Source organism: Cherax quadricarinatus, chromosome 22, assembly GCF_038502225.1.
Source record: "Cherax quadricarinatus isolate ZL_2023a chromosome 22, ASM3850222v1, whole genome shotgun sequence".
NCBI classification, from domain to species: Eukaryota; Metazoa; Arthropoda; class Malacostraca; order Decapoda; family Parastacidae; genus Cherax; species Cherax quadricarinatus.
Genome location: NC_091313.1, coordinates 8,508,548 through 8,532,333, shown reverse-complemented (window position 1 = coordinate 8,532,333; position 23,786 = coordinate 8,508,548). Strand labels below are relative to the sequence as shown.

At 37.7% G+C, this 23,786-nt stretch overlaps 1 protein-coding gene across 5 annotated transcripts in view; it reads left to right on the top strand.

Annotated features, from left to right (window-relative positions):
- LOC128689610 (protein phosphatase 1 regulatory subunit 16A) overlaps window positions 1-22,076 on the top strand; it is a 232,031-nt gene extending 209,955 nt beyond the window's left edge. For all 5 annotated transcript variants that reach the window (XM_070087483.1, XM_070087481.1, XM_070087482.1 and 2 more), the window contains exon 11: window positions 16,531-22,076. In XM_070087483.1, coding sequence (XP_069943584.1) covers window positions 16,531-17,108 — 578 coding nt within the window. In that variant the 3' untranslated portion in view covers window positions 17,109-22,076. The remainder of the gene's footprint in view (window positions 1-16,530) is intronic.
- Window positions 22,077-23,786: the final 1,710 nt, after the last annotated feature.

The window sequence follows — 23,786 nt, the reverse complement described above, 5'->3', positions numbered from 1 at the left end:
TGGCAGCCTCACCATGCCTTATCACACTGTGAATGCCACTACACTTCTTAAATCTCTCAAACCAACCTTTGCTGGCCTTAAAATCACAAGCATCACCACTTGTTGCGGGCATGTTCTTTACGAGATCGTCATGCAACTGCCTTGCCTTTTCACATATTACCGACTGCGTAACACTATCTCCTGCTAACTGTTTTTCGGTAATCCACACCAACAATAACCTCTCCACTTCTTCGAGGATTTGTGATCTCCTTTTTGTCAGCATATCCACCCCTTTTGCAACAACAGCACACTTTATTTCCTTTCCTTTCGCCACGATCGAAGTGATGGTTGAATGGGGCTTGCCATACATCCTGGCAAGCTCTGTAACGCGCACTCCACTCTCATATTTTTCAATGATATCCTTCTTGAATTCGATTGTGTTCCTCACTTTCTTTACCAAAGGGCTTGCACTAGCTTTCCTTGGGCTCATGGTGACTTACTTAGCAGTTGTAATCACAAAAACCAATGGATTACTACGTATGAACCCGCGGGGTGATGGTCACGTGTTGGTAAACAATGGCAAACTGAGCGTGAATGGCGTGGGAGACTGGCTTTGTGTGCATGGTGACAGGCGGACGGGTACCAGACGGTCGCCGAAACACGAGTTTTTTCACGAAACTCGAGGCCAAATTTTTCCAAAAAAACTCGACGAAGGTCGAATTTCACGAGTCGAGGGTCCACTGTACTTATTATTATGCCTACTACATACATAGAACACTAAACTCGGATACAAACCCTCCCCTCAAACTTCTCCTTAACAACCTCAACAGAACAGAACAGAACTACAGATGTTCCTCTTAACATAATGATAAATGGATCACCTATGACAAAGCTCACAGAGGGAAATTCCTTAAGAATCCACCTTGATAATAGACTCAAATTTCAAACACATGTACAACAAATTTCCAAGAAAATCTCCAAGACCGTAGGCATACTATCGAAGATACGGTACTATGTTCCACAGTCAGCCCTCCTGGCCCTATATCACTCACTCATTTACCCCTATCTCACCTATGGAATTTGTGCATGGGGCTCAACAACAATAAATCATCTCAGACCATTAATTACCCAACAAAAGGCTGCAGTCAGAATGATAACAAATTCCCACTCCAGGTAGCATACTCCACCAATATTCAAAATTCTAAACTTACTCACCATACAAAACATCCATACTTATTATTGTGCCTACTACATACATAGAACACTAAACTCGGATATAAACCCTCTCCTCAAACTTCTCCTTACCAACCTCAACAGAACACATGACCATAACACAAGGCACAGATCACTCTTTGATGTTCCCCGTGTCCATATCACACTATGTAAAAACTCAATTCACATAAAAGGCCCAAAAATCTGGAATTCATTACCTGTGAATATAAAAGAAATACTGTCTGTTTATCAACTCAAGACTCTTCTTAAAACCACTTACTCAACCACAACTAAATAAATACTGAATAACTGAATCTCATAAACGGATAACCTGTGACCCTATCAAACTATGTTTTTTTTTAATTACATTACCTAATAGAATACTCCATTCTCTTGAATGCACAGTAACTCATCTAATGACCATATGACCTGTTTCTGCACTACAAATCATTGATTTTACTCGATCTGATTCGATTATATTATACATTGTTATGCTACAAATTTGTACAACTTTAATGCTTCTTATTTGAAATACTCATTTGTACTTCATGTTGTAATTTGTTTACTGTAATTTTTACCACTGATTATATCATTGCTTAGTTAATCTTAAGTTAATTTTAAGCTGCCCATAATGCTCTGCATACAAGGGGCTTTTGGCATGCACACCCAATCACTATATTTCTTTGTAAAACTATGTATGATGTCCAAATAAAAAATAAATAAATAAATTGCTCTGGGACACTTTAAATGTCGTAGTATATTACTTGTGGTTGAGGTGGGGTGGGAGTGGCCTGGACTGGCTACCATACCAACCACACCTGATTTCTTACAATAAATTCTATACTCATCTCACCCTACATTAAGACTACAAATATTTTAAGGTAAGTAATGAGAAGTTTTTACAAAGTAGAAGTGATGCAAGGAGGGAAGAGTATATGGAGAAAAAGAGAGAGGTTAAGAGAGTGGTGAAGCAATGTAAAAAGAGAGCAAATGAGAGAGTGGGTGAGATGTTATCAACAAATTTTGTTGAAAATAAGAAAAAGTTTTGGAGTGAGATTAACAAGTTAAGAAAACCTAGAGAACAAATGGATTTGTCAGTTAAAAATAGGAGAGGAGAGTTATTAAATGGAGAGTTAGAGGTATTGGGAAGATGGAGGGAATATTTTGAGGAATTGTTAAATGTTGATGAAGATAGGGAAGCTGTGATTTCGTGTATAGGACAAGGAGGAATAACATCTTGTAGGAGTGAGGAAGAGCCAGTTGTGAGTGTGGGGGAAGTTCGTGAGGCAGTAGGTAAAATGAAACGGGGTAAGGCAGCCGGGATTGATGGGATAAAGATAGAAATGTTAAAAGCAGGTGGGGATATAGTTTTGGAGTGGTTGGTGCAATTATTTAATAAATGTATGGAAGAGGGTAAGGTACCTAGGGATTGGCAGAGAGCATGCATAGTTCCTTTGTATAAAGGCAAAGGGGATAAAAGAGAGTGCAAAAATTATAGGGGGATAAGTCTGCTGAGTATACCTGGTAAAGTGTATGGTAGAGTTATTATTGAAAGAATTAAGAGTAAGACAGAGAATAGGATAGCAGATGAACAAGGAGGCTTTAGGAAAGGTAGGGAGTGTGTGGACCAGGTGTTTACAGCGAAACATATAAGTGAACAGTATTTAGATAAGGCTAAAGAGGTCTTTGTGGCATTTATGGATTTGGAAAAGGCGTATGACAGGGTGGATAGGTGGGCAATGTGGCAGAAGTTGCAAGTGTATGGTGTAGGAGGTAGGTTACTGAAAGCAGTGAAGAGTTTTTACGAGGATAGTGAGGCTCAAGTTAGAGTATGTAGGAAAGAGGGAAATTATTTCCCAGTAAAAGTAGGCCTTAGACAAGGATATGTGATGTCACCGTGGTTGTTTAATATATTTATAGATGGGGTTGTAAGAGAAGTAAATGCGAGGGTCTTGGCAAGAGGCGTGGAGTTAAAAGATAAAGAATCACACACAAAGTGGGAGTTGTCACAGCTGCTCTTTGCTGAGGACACTGTGCTCTTGGGAGATTCTGAAGAGAAGTTGCAGAGATTGGTGGATGAATTTGGTAGGGTGTGCAAAAGAAGAAAATTAAAGGTGAATACAGGAATGAGTAAGGTTATGAGGATAACAAAAAGATTAGGTGATGAAAGATAGAATATCAGATTGGAGGGAGAGAGTATGGAGGAGGTGAATGTATTCAGATATTTGGGAGTGGACATGTCAGTGGATGGGTCTATGAAAGATGAGGTGAATCATAGAATTGATGAGGGGAAAAGAGTGAGTGGTGCACTTAGGAGTCTGTGGAGACAAAGAACTTTGTCCTTGGAGGCAAAGAAGGGAATGTATGAGAGTATAGTTTTACCAACGCTATTATATGGGTGTGAAGCATGGGTGATGAATGTTGCAGCGAGGAGAAGGCTGGAGGCAGTGGAGATGTCATGTCTGAGGGCAATGTGTGGTGTGAATATAATGCAGAGAATTCGTAGTTTGGAAGTTAGGAGGAGGTGCGGGATTATCAAAACTGTTGTCCAGAGGGCTGAGGAAGGGTTGTTGAGGTGGTTCGGACATGTAGAGAGAAAGGAGCGAAACAGAATGACTTCAAGAGTGTATCAGTCTGTAGTGGAAGGAAGGCGGGGTAGGGGTCGGCCTAGGAAAGGTTGGAGAGAGGGGGTAAAGGAGGTTTTGTGTGCGAGGGGCTTGGACTTCCAGCAGGCATGCGTGAGCGTGTTTGAGTGAATGAATGAGTGAATGGAGACAAATGGTTTTTAATACTTGACGTGCTGTTGGAGTGTGAGCAAAGTAACATTTATGAAGGGGTTCAGGGAAACCGGCAGGCCGGACTTGAGTCCTGGAGATGGGAAGTGCAGTGCCTGCACTCTGAAGGAGGGGTGTTAAGGGGGAAGTACACTCTACCTCAGTACGAACGAAAAATTTTGTAAAAATTCACAAATTGAGTTAATCTTATAGAAAAATAGCTTAACTCTCTGGCAACACAATGGTACCAGAATCATTGTTCTACGACATTCCTACAAGGCATTATGGTCATTTAAAACACCTAGGGTTACGTCACCACCCGCGGCAAGTGTGCTCACCTGTCATCAATTTTTTTTTTCCGTTTTTTTTTCGTGTATTTATTGTATTATTCTTTCTAAGATAATAATTGATGATTTGGCATCATAATACAGTGGGTGGGACTTATACGTAGAGTTCCAACCAACCAGGAACCTCCCAACACCATTTTGCTGACGTCATGGAAAATTCCAGTCTCGGGGTGGCCGGGGAATATGGCTCAATATAACGCTATTATAGCTTCTACGGCTTATTTATCTATCACAATTGATCTAATATGACATAATAAACAATATAAATAACAAAGAAATATGGTAAATACTCCAGAATGAATAATATATGGCATATTCTCAGAGCGCTCCATCGGGAATAATAGATTCCCATTCTCAGATAGGGGCTTCCATTCTCTTTCTTTCACCTCCAGGGTCCTTATATTAAAGAAAATGAACATGGATAACTATGATATACACTCGTAATGCAGTATAAGACTGAGAAAAATGTTATTTTCTCGAAAAAAAAAAAATCGGTGGTCCGGCTGTTTCGCGGATTATCTCGGAAGTAAGTTATTCACATATATGAGCCACGAAATTCGTTAATAATAGCAGGAATGTAATGAAATTCACAGAGAACATAAAGGAAAGATTGTTTTACAAGCTAATGGTTTGCTTTTTGAGATATCATAATTTGTTTTTGATTTTTGTGAGGGCAAAAGTCAGATATTTGGCTGAAAGTCAAAACCATACAAAATTTATTTTTTTTTAAGAATGAAGAAAGGATAAATTACAGAACGGCTAACCATTAGAAATACAGTTTAGCATTGTTTTATGCGTAGATAATGCCAAAACAGCTTCTCCAAGTCCCATGTCAAAGTTTCTGTTCAATATGTATGATTATTAGTAAATAATTTTTTTCTCAGTTGTTTTTTGAGCTATCTTAACCCTTTCAAGGTCCATCCTGTAGATCTACGGCTTTACGTTCAGGGTCCAAATTGTGGATCTACGCCAAAATTCTAGCAGCGTCAAATTTAGCACGAGAAGGCTGGTAGGCCTACATCTGAGAGAATGGGTCTGGGTGGTCAGTGTGCACACCATAGAAAAAATCTGGACGCTCGCATGGCATTGTGGGAACGCCGGCACAGTAGCTTTGTTCATAGTGCCTGGCGGCAAGGAAGCTCTCACTCCCCACTCACTCTCGGGGCGAATTCTGACTCTCCTCTTCACAACTTACAGTTCTAAGACTGATGGAAGTGGAGCTGAAGACAAATTCTATGGTTTTGAACCATATGGTACCATTGTGCCATATGGTACAATGGTACCATATGGTACAATGGTGCCATGTCATACAATGGTATCATAGGGTACAATGGTATCATATGGTACCATATGGTACATTATACCATATGGTACAGGGTACAGGGACCCTAATGGAAATAAGTCTGTCTGACTTTTTTGGGTTATCCTAGGTTCTCCAAACATATGCTGCTAAGTATGATATTCTGTGTAACTTTATTTGTGTATAACTAAATAAACTTAGTTAAGTGCATGTGGCATCATAAGTAAGTTTATTCAGGTGTACAGAAATACAATTACGTAGATTATCATACATAGCAGCATACGTATAAAATCTTAGGATAACCCAAAAAAGTCAGGGTGACATATGGTGTCCTGTACTGTATGGTACCCTGTACCATATGGTACCCTGCGCCATATGTTATCCTGTACTGCATGGTACCCTATACCATATAGTACAATGTACCATATGGTACCCTGTAACATATGATACCATGTACCATATGGTCAATAGGTGTTGGTGGCATGAGACACCAGCCAAGACTGAGTGAGTGGCGACGCAAGCTAGCTACTGACTCCGCAGTTTCCGAGACAAAGTGCTTTGTCATCCACCTCAAGAAACACGTCAGGTTCCTGTACACTTATAAATATATAATAGAACATTACTAATATACAACATTTTTGCATATTTTTGTTGTAAACAACTATTGTAAACAAAATAATAATGAAAATATTAGTGTTTATTGTGTGGAAAAAGACACTTATGTACAGTATTAAAGGAAACGTTTCGCCATGAGTGGCTTCTTCAGTCCTAATACAGAGAAAACTAAGAAAACATTTATATATATAGTGGCAGGAGTCAGGTGAGGTGACGCGTGGGTAGAGGTGGTGGTAGTAGTAGTAGTAGTAGTAGTAGTAATGGAACTAAGGAGGTGAGGCAAGAGAGGGACCTGCTGGCATCAAGTAACACCAGTTCCCAGGATGGGTAATATCCTCTTGCTTAGTAATTTTGAAATATTGTAACTACCGGATTTTTGCTATACCATGTGGGGGGTGTGACAAAGTATATGTAGGGGAAACAGCCAGAACTCTGGACATTAGAATAGCAGAACACAAAAATGCTTGCAGAAATGATGACCGCAAAAACGCATGTGTTCAACATAGAGACGATGTTGGACACCTCATGAAATTCAATGAAGCTAAACTAGTTATTAAAGAAGACGACTTAAGACGGAGAAAATGCATTGAAGCTGCACTAATTTCTGTCAGTAACACAATAAGCAAAAATCCGGTAGTTACAATATTTCAAAATTACTAAGCAAGAGGATATTACCCATCCTGGGAACTGGTGTTACTTGATGCCAGCAGGTCCCTCTCTTGCCTCACCTCCTTAGTTCCATTACTACTACTACTACCACCTCTACCCACGCGTCACCTCACCTGACTCCTGCCACTATATATATAAATGTTTTCTTAGTTTTCTCTGTATTAGGACTGAAGAAGCCACTCGTGGCAAAACGTTTCCTTTAATAAATGTCCTGTACTGTACATAAGTGTCTTTTTCCACATCTTGTCGGTATCACCATACCATTTCCTCAGTGTTTATTGTGTTGAATACAACAGTACCATATGGTACAATGAACAATATGGTATCATTGGTGCCAATGCATCATATGGTACCATATGGTACCATTACACCATATGGTACCATAAGGTACCATTGCACCATATGGTACCATTGTATCATATGGTACCATTGTACCAAATGGTGCCATTGTACCATATGGTACCATTGTATCATATGATACCATTGTATCATATGGTACCATTGTATCATGTGCCATTGTGCCATATTGTACCATATGGTACCATTGTATCATATGGTGCCATTGTACCATATGGTACAATTGCACCCTATGGCACCATTGTACCATATGGTACCATTGTATTCAGCACAATAACCACACTAATATTTTCATCATTTTGTTTACAATAAACTTGTAAACAAGTTTTGTATGCAATATAATGATAAACAAATTAGTGCAGTTATTGTGTTGAATACAATGAGTGTACACTTATGCAATATACATTATACTGGTCTCACAGGCCACAAATATTATTAGAAAAAGAAAAAAATAGAAAAGAAAAGAAAAAAGTATAAAAAACGTAAAATAAAAAAATGGGATTTTGCGGAAGTCACTGATGTTGCCGCCACTCGGTCATTTTGGGTCAACTTCCCGCCGCTGTATCTCGGTAAGTACTGATCAGAAATTTTTGTTTTTTTTTGTCTTATTACCTTCACAAAAATATACTCTTTAATTCTGTAAGATTTTTTTTTTTTTTTTTTTTTTTTTTTTTTTTTTTTTTTTTTTTTTTTTTTTCAAAATTTCTTGGACACTGGAGCACCACTTCAGATTTTGGCCTTGGTCCCTGAAGGGGTTAAATGTCATAGTATATTTGTTGTGGTTGGGTTGGGTGGGGTGGGGGTGGCCTGGCCTGGCCTGGCTACCATACCAACCACACCTGATTTCTTACAATAAATACTACTCATCTCACCCTACATTAAGACTACAGTGGACCCCCAGTTTTCGTAATTAATCCATTCCAGAGAGAGTGACCAAACCCGAATCTGACGATTTCCGAATTAATTTTCTCCATAAGAAATAATGTAAATCCAATTAATCTGTTCCAGACACCCAAAAGTATTAACAAAAAGTATTTTTTATTGATTAAATATAGATTTACATACAGAAAAGAATGAGAAATCGAGTATAAAACAATAATATCACACTTACCTTTATTGAAGGCTCTTGTTGGTGTATGGAAGAAGGTGCCTTCTTCCCTCTCTCTTTCTCCTCCTCTGAAGCAATTTCCTCAGCTGGTGTACATAAGAACATAAGAAAGCAGGAACACTGCAGCAGGCCTGTTGGCCCATACTAGGTAGGTCCTTCACAAACCATCCCACTAACAGAATATTTGTCCAACACAATTGTCAGTGCTACCCAAGCAATAAACATATAAGTGAACAGTATTTAGATAAGGCTAAAGAGGTCTTTGTGGCATTTATGGATTTGGAAAAGGCATATGACAGGGTGGATAGGGGGGCAATGTGGCAGATGTTGCAAGTGTATGGTGTAGGAGGTAGGTTACTGAAAGCAGTGAAGAGTTTTTACGAGGATAGTGAGGCTCAAGTTAGAGTATGTAGGAAAGAGGGAAATTATTTCCCAGTAAAAGTAGGCCTTAGACAAGGATGTGTGATGTCACCGTGGTTGTTTAATATATTTATAGATGGGGTTGTAAGAGAAGTAAATGCGAGGGTCTTGACAAGAGGCGTGGAGTTAAAAGATAAAGAATCACACACAAAGTGGGAGTTGTCACAGCTGCTCTTTGCTGATGACACTGTGCTCTTGGGAGATTCTGAAGAGAAGTTGCAGAGATTGGTGGATGAATTTGGTAGGGTGTGCAAAAGAAGAAAATTAAAGGTGAATACAGGAAAGAGTAAGGTTATGAGGATAACAAAAAGATTAGGTGATGAAAGATTGAATATCAGATTGGAGGGAGAGAGTATGGAGGAGGTGAATGTATTCAGATATTTGGGAGTGGACGTGTCAGCGGATGGGTCTATGAAAGATGAGGTGAATCATAGAATTGATGAGGGAAAAAGAGTGAGTGGTGCACTTAGGAGTCTGTGGAGACAAAGAACTTTGTCCTTGGAGGCAAAGAGGGGAATGTATGAGAGTATAGTTTTACCAACGCTCTTATATGGGTGTGAAGCATGGGTGATGAATGTTGCAGCGAGGAGAAGGCTGGAGGCAGTGGAGATGTCATGTCTGAGGGCAATGTGTGGTGTGAATATAATGCAGAGAATTCGTAGTTTGGAAGTTAGGAGGAGGTGCGGGATTACCAAAACTGTTGTCCAGAGGGCTGAGGAAGGGTTGTTGAGGTGGTTCGGACATGTAGAGAGAATGGAGCGAAACAGAATGACTTCAAGAGTGTATCAGTCTGTAGTGGAAGGAAGGCGGGGTAGGGGTCGGCCTAGGAAAGGTTGGAGAGAGGGGGTAAAGGAGGTTTTTGTGTGCAAGGGGCTTGGACTTCCAGCAGGTATGCATGAGCGTGTTTGATAGGAGTGAATGGAGACAAATGGTTTTTAATACTTGACGTGCTGTTGGAGTGTGAGCAAAGTAACATTTATGAAGGGGTTCAGGGAAACCGGCAGGCCGGACTTGAGTCCTGGAGATGGGAAGTACAGTGCCTGCACTCTGAAGGAGGGGTGTTAATGTTGCAGTTTAAAAACTGTAGTGTAAAGCACCCTTCTGGCAAGACAGTGATGGAGTGAATGATGGTGAAAGTTTTTCTTTTTCGGGCCACCCTGCCTTGGTGGGAATCGGCCAGTGTGATAATAAAAAAAAAAAAAATTCTATTCACTCATACGCAAGTCCCACTCAAATCAAATCATGTGTGGGGGAAAGTACCCTGGCTGGTGTGTGGGGAAGTGCCCTGGCTGGTGTGTTCTTTCTTGAATTCTATTGTGTTTATCATCTTCTTTATGAAAGGTCTGGCACTAGGAGCTTTCTTTTGGCCCATGGTGGCTTATTTAGCAGTTACAAGCACTAAAAAGAATGGAATAATACAAAATGTATCATATGACTATGTGAGATCATTCTCACTGGCTGATAAACAATGGCACACTGGCTGTAAATGGTGTGTCTGTGCGCAGACACATTTGGGATGAATGACTATTACCGAGTTTAGTGATGATCACCGAGCCAGTATTTTGACGAAAATGTTACTTATTCCGAATATTACGAAATCCAACGACTACGTAATCCAGGGGTCCACTGTACAAATATTTTAAGGTAAGTAATGAGTGTTCTCTATGTGTATTTGACTTTTTTACTGTTTTTTAATGCCTAGTTCTATTGCTATCTTAATATATGTTAGTGTAAACTTGTTAACTAGCATTTACAGTGGCACCTTGAATTTCGAACGGCTCCCAACTCGAGCAGCTATGTAAGTGTATTATTGTAAGTGCTTTTGTAAGTGTATTTTTCGGGGTCTGAAATGGACTAATCTAATTTACATTATTCCTTATGGGAACAAATTCGTTTGGTAACGGCACTTGAACAGCCTTCTGGAACGAATTTCGGCCAATATTCGAAGTACAGTCAAACCCTGAGATTTGTCCTTAATCTGTTCCAGGAGCTAGGACTAAAGTCAAAATGTCGCAGCAGTATTTCCCATAAAAATTAATGTAAATACAATTAATCCATTCCAGGGAGTTGGGAATATCCCTCCATAAGGACTTCAGGTATCAGAGCCCTTCTTTTTCTTTTACTGATACAGTACATTCATCACTTACCTTAAAATATTTGTAGTTTTACTGTAGGGTGAGCGGTGAGTAGTATTTATTTGTAGGAATTCAGTGTAGGTAGCCTGTTGATGTAGGTACACGTATGTAGCCCCCCTGGGCTACGCTACGCAGCCATATTATTACACTACACAGCCACATTATTACACTACACAGCCATATTATTACACTACACAGCCATATTATTACATCAACATACCATGTTCACTGAGCTTAATTGTTTCTAACAACTACTGTTAGATGCCATCATAAACAAAGGGAGCAGTAATGAATAATTCATGCCCAGAATTGTAAACAAACGTGTATGAAGGGCGGTTACTGCACCAGACGCCAGATTCAGTTTTCTCTAATGCTGCATCAGAGAAAACGTAATGTTTACCTTCCACCCTCCTTGATTCACCGGTACTCACCACTTGATAACATATGAACATTGCATGTTTATATGTCATATGCTATAATGCAAACAGTTGCAGACGGGCGATCTTAACTATGCAGGACAAGCCACGGGGGGGGGGGGGGGAATCTTTAGCTCAAGTACTTTCACACTTCTCAGTGCATCATCAGGAGCTGTGCAATGTTGCAAGGGAGCAACCAAAGCAGGGAGAGAGGTCTCAGTGTAGAGTAGGTGTCACTGGGTAACCATGGCCAATGACACCTACGTTACTCTGAGACCTCTCTCCCTGCTTTGGTTGCTCCCTTGCAACATTGCACAGCTCCTGGTGATGCACTGAGAAGTATGCAATTACTTGAGCTAAAGATTTCCACCCCCTTTGGCTTGTCCTGCATAGTTATATGCTATGTAATGTGTTTCTTATATAATTTTGAAGAAAGTATCATAGATGGATTAATGAAAATGTCTATATTAATGTAAAATAAGACATTTAATATGCCCAAGAGTGATTATTATTAAAAATACATCGCATATAAACATTGCATGTTTTTATATACAGGTATGATCTGACTTATGACCAAGCTTGGTTCTGACCAACCGGTCGTAAGTCAAAATGGAAGTAAGTCGAACCTTACTACTGAATATTAACGTCATATTATTGTAATGATTTTACAGGTCTCCCTCAACATTCGTGGTTTCAACTTTCGTGGGCTTCACACATTCGCGAATTCCCAACCGCCAAATTCCCAGCCGCCAAATCATATTTAAGTTTACCGCCACGAGTCCTTACTACCCTCCCTCCGACCTCTGCAACTGGCAGCCAGCCCTCCCACCACTGTGTGGTGAGTGTTTTTTTTTGTTTATTATTTGCTATTAAACTTCAGTATAAATAATGTAAACCCATCCATGACTGCATATTAGAATGGCTATTCAGACAGGTATTGGAAGGTGACATCATGTGTTTACTCTTGAACACAGCAAAGAATCAAACATTACTGCTACTGCTAATAATAATAATAATAATAATAATAATAATAATAATAATAATAATAAATACGATAGAATTGAAGATGGAAATTGTACAAAAATACGAGGGTTGAAGCAGTGGTGGAGGAAGTGGTTGACCGTCAGTGTGGCTTAGTTTATGCTGGAGTGAGTATTAGTCTCCGTGCTCTTCCAAACATTTCACAATAATTCATTGTATTTGGTGCTTGTAGATTGAGTGTGACTGGAGTGGTTGAGGCAGTGGTAGAGGCAGTTATAGAGGCAGTGGTAGAGGCAGTTATAGAGACAGTGGTAGAGGCAGTGGTAGAGGCAGTGGGTGAGGCAGCAGTTGAGGCAGTGGTAGAGGCAGTGGGTGAGGCAGTGATAGAGGCAGTGATATTTACTAACATATATGTTATAAATAATAATAGTACATTATGAATAACATTTATTATCATTATTATTATAAATGTTATTAATATTAACATGTACTATTATTATTTATAACATATATGTTAGTAAATACCACTGCTTCACCCACTGCCTCAACCACTCCAGTCACACTCAATCTACAAGCACCAAATACAATGAATTATTGTGAAATGTTTGGAAGAGCACGGAGACTAATACTCCAGCATAAACAAAGCCACACTGACGATGCGTCAACTACCTTCCTCCACCACTGCTTCAACCCTCGTATTTTTGTACAATTTCCTTCTTCAATTCTATCGTATTTATTATTATTATTATTATTATTATTATTAGCAGTAGCAGTAGCACAAATGTTTGATTCTTTGCTGTGTTCAAGAGTAAACATATGTTGTCACCTTCCAATACCTGTCCGAGTAGCCATTCCAATATGCAGTCATAAATGGGTTGACATTATTTATACGTACTGTAGTTTAATAGCAAATAATGAACAAACAAAACACTCACCACACTGGTGGGAGGGCTGGTTGCCAGTTGTGGGGGGTCAGAGGGAGGGTAGTAGGGACTTGCAGTGGTGGAGGCAGTGGTATTTAATAACATACATGTTATTAAGGCATAACGTATGTATTTAGTACAATTTACGACGTTTTCATGTACGTGTATTTTATGATTGTTCATGATTCGACAAGTTAAGGAAGCAGTATTGTATTATATTTCCCTACAATATATTGGGGCACCAAACATTCGCGATTTTTCAACATTCGCAAGGCTCTTGATCCCCTAACCCTCGTGAATGTTGAGGGAGACCTGTATTTTGTTTTATTTTGATATCTAATTTTTTACTTTACTTTTTATGCTGTTAGTACTGTATTTTATACTGTAAGGTTTAGGATTAACACTGTATACAGCACAAACAGTTGTTTATTTCCCAGAAATTTGGCATACAAAACATGGTTGTAAGTCGAGTGGTCGTATGTCGAGCAGGTCATAAGTCAGATGGTAGGTGTGTACTTTGTAACATGTTTCTTATATAATTTTGAAGAAAGTATCATAGATGGATTAATGAAAATGTCTATATTCACTCGAGGAGAAACAAAGCCACACTGACTCACGACACCTGCACGGGCAAGAAGACAGGTCTGGTAGGCAGGACGAAACTCGGGACAAAATTTATAAAAAAAATATGGTTCTAAACTTGAAGTGTATGATATGCAGGGTAGATGAAACTTGGAGTTGCACTGTACCACTGTATATGCAGTTATAAGTGGGGGAAAAAGTGTTTCACTTTATGGCGGTAGCCTGGAACCTAACCTGCCATGTAAATGGGGGCCTACTGTACATATAAAATATGCAATAACTTTAACCCCTTCAGGGACCAAGGCCAAAATCTGAAGTGGTGCTCCCAGTGTCCAAGAAATTTTGAAAAAAAAAAAAAATTATTTTTTCTTACAGAATTAAAGAGTATATTTTTGTGAAGGTAATAAGACAAATTTTTTTTTTTCTGATCAGCACTTACCGAGATACAGCGGCGGGAAGTTGACCCAAAATGACCGGGTGGTGGCAACATCATGACTTCCGCAAAATCCCATTTTTTTATTTTACGTTTTTTATACTTTTTTCTTTCTTTTCAAATTTTCTTTTTCTAATAACATTTGTGGCCTGTGGGACCAATATAATGTATATTGTGTAAGTGTACACTCATTGTATTCAACACAATAACTGCACTAATTTGTTTATCATTATATTGCTTACAAAACTTGTTTACAAGTTTATTGTAAACAAAATGATGAAAATATTAGTGTGGTTATTGTGTTGAATACAACGGTACCATTTAGTACCATATGGTACAATGGTGCTATAGGGTGCAATGGCACTATATGGTACAATGACACCATATGATACAATGGTACCATATGATGCAATGGTACCATATGGTACAATGGCACCATTTGGTACAATGGTACCAAATGGTGTAATGGTACCATATGGTACATATGCAATGGTACCATATGGTACATTGTACCATACAGTACAATGATACCATATGGTACATTGTACCATACAGTACAATGATACCATATGGTACATTGTACCATACAGTACAATGATACCATATCATTCATTGTACCATATGGTACTGTTGTATTCAACACATAAAAACACTAATATTTTCATTATTTTGTTTACAATAGTTGTTTACAAAAAAAAAATATGCAAAATTGTTATATATTAGTAATGTTCTATTATATATTTACAAGTGTACAGGAACTTGACGCGTTCCTTGAGGTGGATGACAAAGCACTTTGTCTTGGAAACTGCGGAGTCAGTAGCTAGCTTGCGTCGCCACTCATTCAGTCTTGGCTGGTGTCTCATGCCACCAACACCTATTGACCATATGGTACACGGTATCATATGTTACAGGGTACCATATGGTACATTGTTCTATATGGTATAGGGTACCATGCAGTACAGGATAACATATGATGCAGGGTACCATATGGTACAGAGTACCATACAGTACAGGACACCATATGGTACAGATACAGGGATAACTATTGAAATAAGTCACCCTGACTTTTTTGGGTTATCCTAGGATTTTATACGTATGCTGCTATGTATGATAATCTATGTAATTGTATTTCTGTACACCTGAATAAACTTACTCAAGTGCATGTGGCATCATAAGTAAGTTTATTTAGTTATACACAAATAAAGTTACATAGAATATCATACTTAGCAGCATATGTTTGGAGGACCTAGGATAACCCAAAAAAGTCAGACAGACTTTTCCATTAGGGTCCCTGTACCCTGTACCATATGGTATAATGTACCATATGGTACAATGTACCATATGGTACAATGTACTATATGGTACAATGTACTATATGGTACATTGTACCATATGATACCAATGTACCATATGATACCATTGTATGACATGGCACCATTATACCATATGGTACCATTGTACCATATGGTTTAAAACCATAGAATTCATCTTCATCTCCACTTCCATCAGTCTTAGAACTGTAAGTTGTGAAGAGGAGAGTCAGAATTCACCCAGAGAGTGAGTGGGGAGTGAGAGCTTCCTTGCCGCCAGGCACAATGAACAAAGCTACTTTGGCGGTGTTCCCACAATGCCATGCTGGCGTCCAGATTTTTTCTATGGTGTGCACACTGACCACCCAGACCCATTCTCTCAGATGTAGGCCTACCAGCCTTCTTGCACTAAATTTGACACTGCTAGAATTTTGGCGTAGATCTACGGTTTGGACCCTGAACGTAAAGCCGTAGATCTATGGGACGGACCCTGAAAGGGTTAAAACACTTGAAATTTTGGAAAGTTTCCAGACATAATAGAGAAATGTGCTCACAGAGAATGTAAACAAACCGGGTGGGGCGTGCCATATTAGAAAGACGGGGGAGCTGTATAACGAGTTTTGGTCATAATTTGAAATAGCCATATTAGCGGAATGCCGTTAGGTGAAATGCCATACAGCGGGGCCCTACTGTATGTCTAAAAAGTTCCCAAAACAGAGGGCATTCTTTCCAGAATACACTAGTACCACAGGCAGCACTAACTCTGTACTACTTGTTAATATCATTGGACACTGCATAATACCCAGATGTTGCCACCATAATGACACTTTTCAAATATTTTAATTTTTCCCCAAATTGACAATGCTCTTGATGGATTTTATTCAGGTTCTTATATTTTATGTAGTATACATACACTTGATTCCCCTGTTTGCACAGGTTATAAATTAATCATTGTGGTTTACTTTTCAGCATCAGTTGCAAAAACAGAAAAGGAATTAATAGTGAGATCAGGTAGCGACAGCAGCAGCCTCATTTGCAATAATAATGGGTATAAAATGAAAACCAGCAGCACTAAAAAAGATGTAACAGAGGGTCATCAGGCTTCGCCTCCCATTCCTCCACCTCGGAGTTCATCTGCAAGACAAGATGTAATTACAACCAATGCAAATGGAACCGGTGGAAATGGAGGAGGAATGGTTACTCACAGTGGAGAAGGTGGCAGTAAAATAGACATTCATGTCACTGTTACTGTCAATCCATTCTCACCTGGGACACTGGCCGATTTAAAGAAACAGCGTGCTATGTCCCGTGCATCACAAAGTTCATATACTCTGGCCTCTGCTGGAAGCACGTATTCCCTTACCGCTCCTGAATATGATCCTCGAACTCATGGACGAAATCCAGAGTTTACAGCCTCATCTGTACGTGTTGATACAGTTTCATATAGACCGCCAGCATCTCCATCTCTTACACCACGCAAGTTTTGTGGTGACCCAACCGAGGTTATTGGTGGAGTAGATGCACAGTCTTGTTGTAGTATGATGTGAATAAATTGTATATTTTTTTAAATGCAGTCTGCAGTAAGGACCTTATAAAATAAATGATTTAAAATTATATATTGTATTAATCAAATATTGGAGCAAATTGTGTATCTGATTCATTAAATATAAAGGGTGGGAATTACAAGGATAAATTTACATGTGAAAACTTTTTTCATTCTTAATCTAGGAGACTTCATTTCCTCTCTTACCATAACTCAAAATGTAGATTATTATTCAGAAAGCTGCTTTCCTTCCCCAAGTCACTAATGATCAGGCACACCAATATATTGGAATATGAAATGTACAGTATGTAGTTATGCTCAACTATCTTGTCATTTGTTTATTGACTAGCAAATATTATTGTTGTGTAAGACTCCTTTAACTTTTCTAATCTAGTATCTCATGGCAAAGTTGTATAGCAGTACATAAGCACCAACAGAAATTTCATTGGCCTGGGTCTGGATTGCTCATATAGTATGTAGGACCTGTAATGATCTTAGGTAATGATTACATGTATTTGGTAAATTAGTGGACCTGTATTATTACTATTATATTCATGAGGAAGCTCTGGACCCATAGGGGAGGTCATGCAGCTTGTGGATGTATGTTAATCCAGATATGGAGTACTCATCATTAAGTATGCTAACCCCTCCTCCTCTAAATTTATAACCACAAATTATAATCATGGGAGAGCGCTAAATCCATAGGATTATACAGTGCCTGTGGGGAGGATGGAAGGTATTCAGACTCAATTCAGGGAACTGGAATACAGATCGAATTCCCTAGATCAAGAGCCCCTCACCAGCATCAAGGACCCTCCCTTGAGGGGCATAACCACAATATAGGTCATCCCTTGTACTCTAGGACATCCTTGAACTGTCTAGAAAGTGATTTACACACATTCTTCAGGGTTTCATAGGATCATTTTTCCCATGACTCGCAAATGGCACCACCCAGTCATGAGCTATAACTCAGCTCAAAGGTTCTTGGAAATAAATGGTATAAAATACTGACAATGGAAAAATAAACACATAAGCATTATAATGTGATCCTTTATTGACAACGTTTTGCCCACACAGTGGGCTTTATCAAGTCGCAAACAGATCTACCTGGGTGAAAGGTACGTGAGTATAGGCTGGAGAATGCTGGGTAGGTTGGATCTGATATGGACCTGCACGGGACTGGTGGGTGCATATGTAGTTATCCCACATAACTACATATGCACCTGCCAGTCCCATGTAGGTCCATATCAGATCCAACCTACCCAGCATTCTCCACCTGACACTCAGGTAGATCTGTTTGTGACTTGATAAAGCCCAATGTGTGGGTGAAACATTATCAATAAAGGATCACATTATACTGCTTATGTGTTTATTTTTCAAAGGTTCTTGATGGGGTTCAAGTCTGGGAAATTTTTTGGCCAGTTATCAAAGAAGAGTACCAGACAATTATGAAGCCACTGAACAACAGTTTTTGTGGTCTGGGAAGGAGCACAGTCTTGCATAAAAATCATTGCATCATACTGCATGAAAGATTTGGGCAACTGATCACAAAGTTAACATTAGTGGGTACTTTTTTTTTTTTTTTTTTTAGGCTTCCCTAGAAATGCTTTTGGCATGGGCATGTCACCAACACTGTCCTCAAGGAATTGACACAACCAGGTCCTCACTGAATGCTCACACACATTGATGGTTTTTGGTGTTTCTTTTGTTTTATGGCCTGCTTTATGTAATCCAGTGGTCTGTGCAATAGTCTCTGTGTTAGCAACTTACTCCTGCCCAAAATGCCAAAAATGTCCAACAAACTCAGCCCTCAAAACTACATGGCACAGGGGACCCCAGACACAAAATCATTTATCAAACAAGCTTATAGGCACTTAGGATGCAGTCAGTAGCCTTGGGGAATCCTAAAATGGCCCACTATGAATCTTGCCCATAAACTTACCAGGGTGGGGTATTACTTTTGACATTAAAAGTATGCTGGGTGCCTTCCACCCAAAATACTTTAATGATAAACACTAGACTAATAATATCTGAAATTGTTAGAGAACTTAGAGTAAATAGTAATTTAAAACTATTTTCTTTTTTAAATTCTCTTATATCAAGGATTTCAATATTGCAGTTATGAGTGGATTAATATTTTTTGTGGCATTTTGACTATAGATCTATTTACTTTAAGCTGTTATTCTGAGGGAAATTAGTTTTTGTAATATTCAAATTCATACATATGTAATGGTAAAGATAATTTCCCCATCTCAAAAAGTTTTTTTTTTTTTTTTAATAATTCCTATGCCAGTATCATGTGTCACTTCCTGTTGTACAGTATGGTGATAACTTGTGGTTACTGTGAAGCATTGATACCTTCCCTCTGTTGCACCATCTGCTCATAGTTTTGTACTGAAGTAGATGAAGACTACACTCAGTTTCATGTAAAAACCAAAATAGCATTTGAAACATTGTATCCCACTAAAAGTTTTGAGAATAACAATGTATGAAAATGTATGCAAATGAACTGTAAAGATTCATAGCATCCTTGATTTTAAGGAAGGAATATGCTTTGTGCCCTGTATTTTATGATGAGATATTCTCCTCTGAACAAATTAAGTGTTAAGTAAGTGTTAATTATGTACTGTAATATGGTGATTGCTTATTTTAATCAGTAAACTAAGAATGGAGAATGAAAAAGTTAAATTAGATTCGTAGATTTGGTAAAATGACATTTGATTAATATTTTGAGAGTAGTAAGAGTAAAGCATTGCTGTTAAAACTTGCAATCCCATTTAAAAATGAATATTATTTTATAATCTTCAGATAGCCAAATAATTATTCATGCACCTGACATTTTTTGGGTGTTTTTGTGTTTCTATTGTTGAAAGTCTGATATGACTCAGTTGCATAAACACAAACTATGATATTTTCTCTAATTTGTTTTATTATATGCATTCTCTCTTTATACATTATGTTATGTTTACTCTTCCAAAACATTCCAGTGCACAGTAATGTGCTCCTTTAATATAGCTTAGATGATACTGTATTGTCTTCCAGTACTATGTGATGCTAGAACTCTTTTGTTTTATAAAAGGGTTAAAACTTAAAAAAAAATTCCTAAGGATCAGTTCTTGCTGAAAGTATTGAAGATGAAACCTAAACTGAATAAACCATAACCACAAGTGTGATTAAACCACCCTTCATTCAACTGTGTATAAAACTTGTGGCACAAATTATTTGGATGAATTTCTAAACTTCACTTGCTGTACAGGAAATTTCTCTATTTTTTACTACTAAACTGGATTATTATAGTAAAGGTTAATCTGTGATTTCTTTAACACCAGCCATTTCCCAACAAGGCAGGGTGACTCAGAAAGAAAATGTACTATAAATTGAGTTATAAATACTCAGGTAACATTAATTTTTGTTTATCTAAAACAAGTAAACATGATTTTTTTTGAGGCATAGTTACCTCTATCAGTCTTTGTTTACTGTTAAGGCTCATGGCACTTATGTTCATGTTAGTAGTACAGTGAACCCCTGCTTAACGACTGCTCATTGAACATAATTTCAAATAACTGAAGAAAGCCTAGGACCATCATTCCCCCTGTCAACAAACTTACTTTTCTATTGTATTAATTTGCAATAAAATTTCCTGCCTTTACTACCTCATACCTACATCATCTGTTAAAATGTGAAGAAACTGGGGATAATGTTTATGGATTTTTTGTAATATGCTGGCCATGGTGACCCCCCCCCCCAAAAAAAAAAAAAAAAAAAAAATCCACTTTCAATATCGTTCACACTATCACTGACAAAGAGTCACAGGTTTTGTCATGTTGGTGAAAGAACTTTACCAATGGTAATGCCATATTACTGTACCTCCCTTCCACCACTCCTCCCTTCTCTTGTTGGTATCAGACAAAATTGTAGTAAATATAAATTGAGAAGTAAGAGTACTATAACTTACAATGCAGTAAAATCTTCAATCTCATGGTGGTTGGGAACTGATGAGTTGAAGGGTTGTGATGGCTCAGGGAGTTGGTCACCTAGTGGACATCATAACCCTTTAACCCAACAAAAATACAAGATGACATAACATTACTACTTTTGTTAATATTTTGATCATTTTTTTTATGCACTGACAAAATGGAGGGTTTAACATCATTATGCCTCTACTAAACAATGGACCCATCTCTTGAGAACATATTTTTTTAAATTTCATCACTGAAAAACTTAATCCATACGTAATTCCTGTTGCTGGCCCAATCTCCATTTCAAGTTACAATGCAACCTGCTATAGGAAATGCTAATGAAAGGAGGTGCCTTGACGAAGGTGAGGGGGTTAAACCATACCACAGGTGGGGTTTGTTTGCAATCGTGTCATTACGATTTCGTGAGTCGTGAGGGGGTTCTTGATTCAAGGAATTAAATGTCCTCCCTTTGGATTGCACGTGATAGCCTTCCATTCCCCCCTCTCCCATCAATGTAATAAATGAAACTCACTAGTGTCTCATCTAGGTTAAGCCGGGGTCAACTGTGCTTCAGTACAATATTCAACTGTTTGTATAAACAAAGAATTTATAAGTTGCATATAATGTTATTCAAGGCACTTTTATAGAGTCATTGAATTAGATATTTTGCATTAACAATTATAACACAGTAAGTACTTGACTAAAACTTTTTATCTGAAATAAAACTTTAAAATATTTAAATTTTTGTTATGAATTTGTGCTTATAAATGACTTATTGACTTCTCACAGCTTGTTTAGGATTTATTGCATTTGCTTTAATGTACAAATTTTCTTGCCACTTAATATTAGTTATGTTCCAGTGTGACTAAATTTGGCAAGCATAAAAGTATGTAGTAGATAAATAATGTTATATATTAAGGAAAACTAAACATATTGCATAATTATATGATTAAAATAATACGAGATAAAAATAAAATACTGTGATAAAAGGAAAATAAATAGTCCTAATGCAACAGTTGTTAATTAATAACATGAAACCTACTATTGCAGCCAGTTCACAAACCATACAGTATGTGTGATGAGCATTAAAAGTTCTGGTGAAAAAAACATACTCTAGTACACAAATAACCAGCACATAGAAGAGAGGAGCTTACGATGATGTTTCGGTCGAACTTGGACCATTTACAGAGTCGGGTTTTTGTGTATCATTCCAGTCACGGTATTGTGCCTTTTTTTGTTATTTATATTCTAGTACCTAAGATAACCTTTTCCTCTTTAGCATAATTAGTTATAATTATCAAACTGCATAAAATGTACTGTATAGTACCTTCATACCTATGGCAATGGAAAGTTCAATACATTTTTCTGAATACTTGGTAAAAGTCATTTAGCATTTAGCATGAATTAAACAAACAAATATGGTAAAAATATTAATTCAGTGAATTTTCGATTTAACAAACAAAATAAATGACCAGACAGCATATAGAAATAACATAGTCCATTAAATTCAGAATTTTCCATTACTTTTAGTGTCTGATGGATAAATAAATTTCAGCTTTAACATACTCAAGTCTGTTAAATCCAGAAATGTCTGTTATTGTTATGGTCTGCTGGATAAATTGACTGTGGATTTAACAGACAAATTATGTTAAATCCAAAACTGTTCATTATTTTTGTTACAACTGTGGAAAAATAATCTTATTCTTCGGATTTAATAAACAACCGGCCCCCTGCACATCCCTGGACTTCACACACTCCTACCCTTCATACATTCCTCCTTCTGCACATCCCTCCCTACAGTACTGTATGGCCCTTTCAGGTTTAGTACAGTGGACCCCTCAGTTAAAGGCATTAATCCGTTCCAGAGAGCTTGCCTTTAACCGATTTGGATGATATCTGAATTAATTTTCCCCATAAGAAATAATGGAAATTCAACTAATCAGTTTCAGACAGCCAAAAGTATTAAAAAAAAAATATCTTTTGTAAAGATTAAATATAAATATACATACAAAAACAATGACAAATAAATATAAAGCACTAATAAAATGGATAAATGAACATTTAACATCACACTTATCTTTATTGACTCTTGTTGGTGTATGGAAGACACATAGGAGGCAAGAGGAAGGCGAGTTTATTATGCTTCAATATGATGCTAATATCATTATAGCTTATTTATCACAATTCATCTAATATGACATAATAAACAATATTAATAACATAGAAATATGATATATACTCTAAAATGAATAAAATATGTCATAATGTATGTGAGGAGTAAGTGGTGGAAGTGTTGTTGTTGGGTTTATAAGGGCCACTGAGAGAAGCCGTACATAGTGGTGTTGGTGGTGAGGCAGCAGCAGAACCCACCTCCACTATTCACACTTAATGTATGTAATTTATAAATAAGAAATATTTACATTTTAATTTATAAATAAGAAATATTTACATTTTAATTTCTAAATAAGAAATATTTAAATTTTAATTTATAAATACATAAGTTTATTCAGGTATACACAAACACAGTTACGTACAGAGATTATCATGCATAGCAGCATGTGTAAAGTACCTAGGATAACCCAAAAAAGTCAGAGTGACTTATTTCCATTGGGGTCCTTTTATATTTACACTTTTTTTTTTTTTCAACAAGTCGGCCGTCTCCCACCGAGGCAGGGTGACCCAAAAAAGAAAGAAAATCCCCAAAAAGAAAATACTTTCATCAT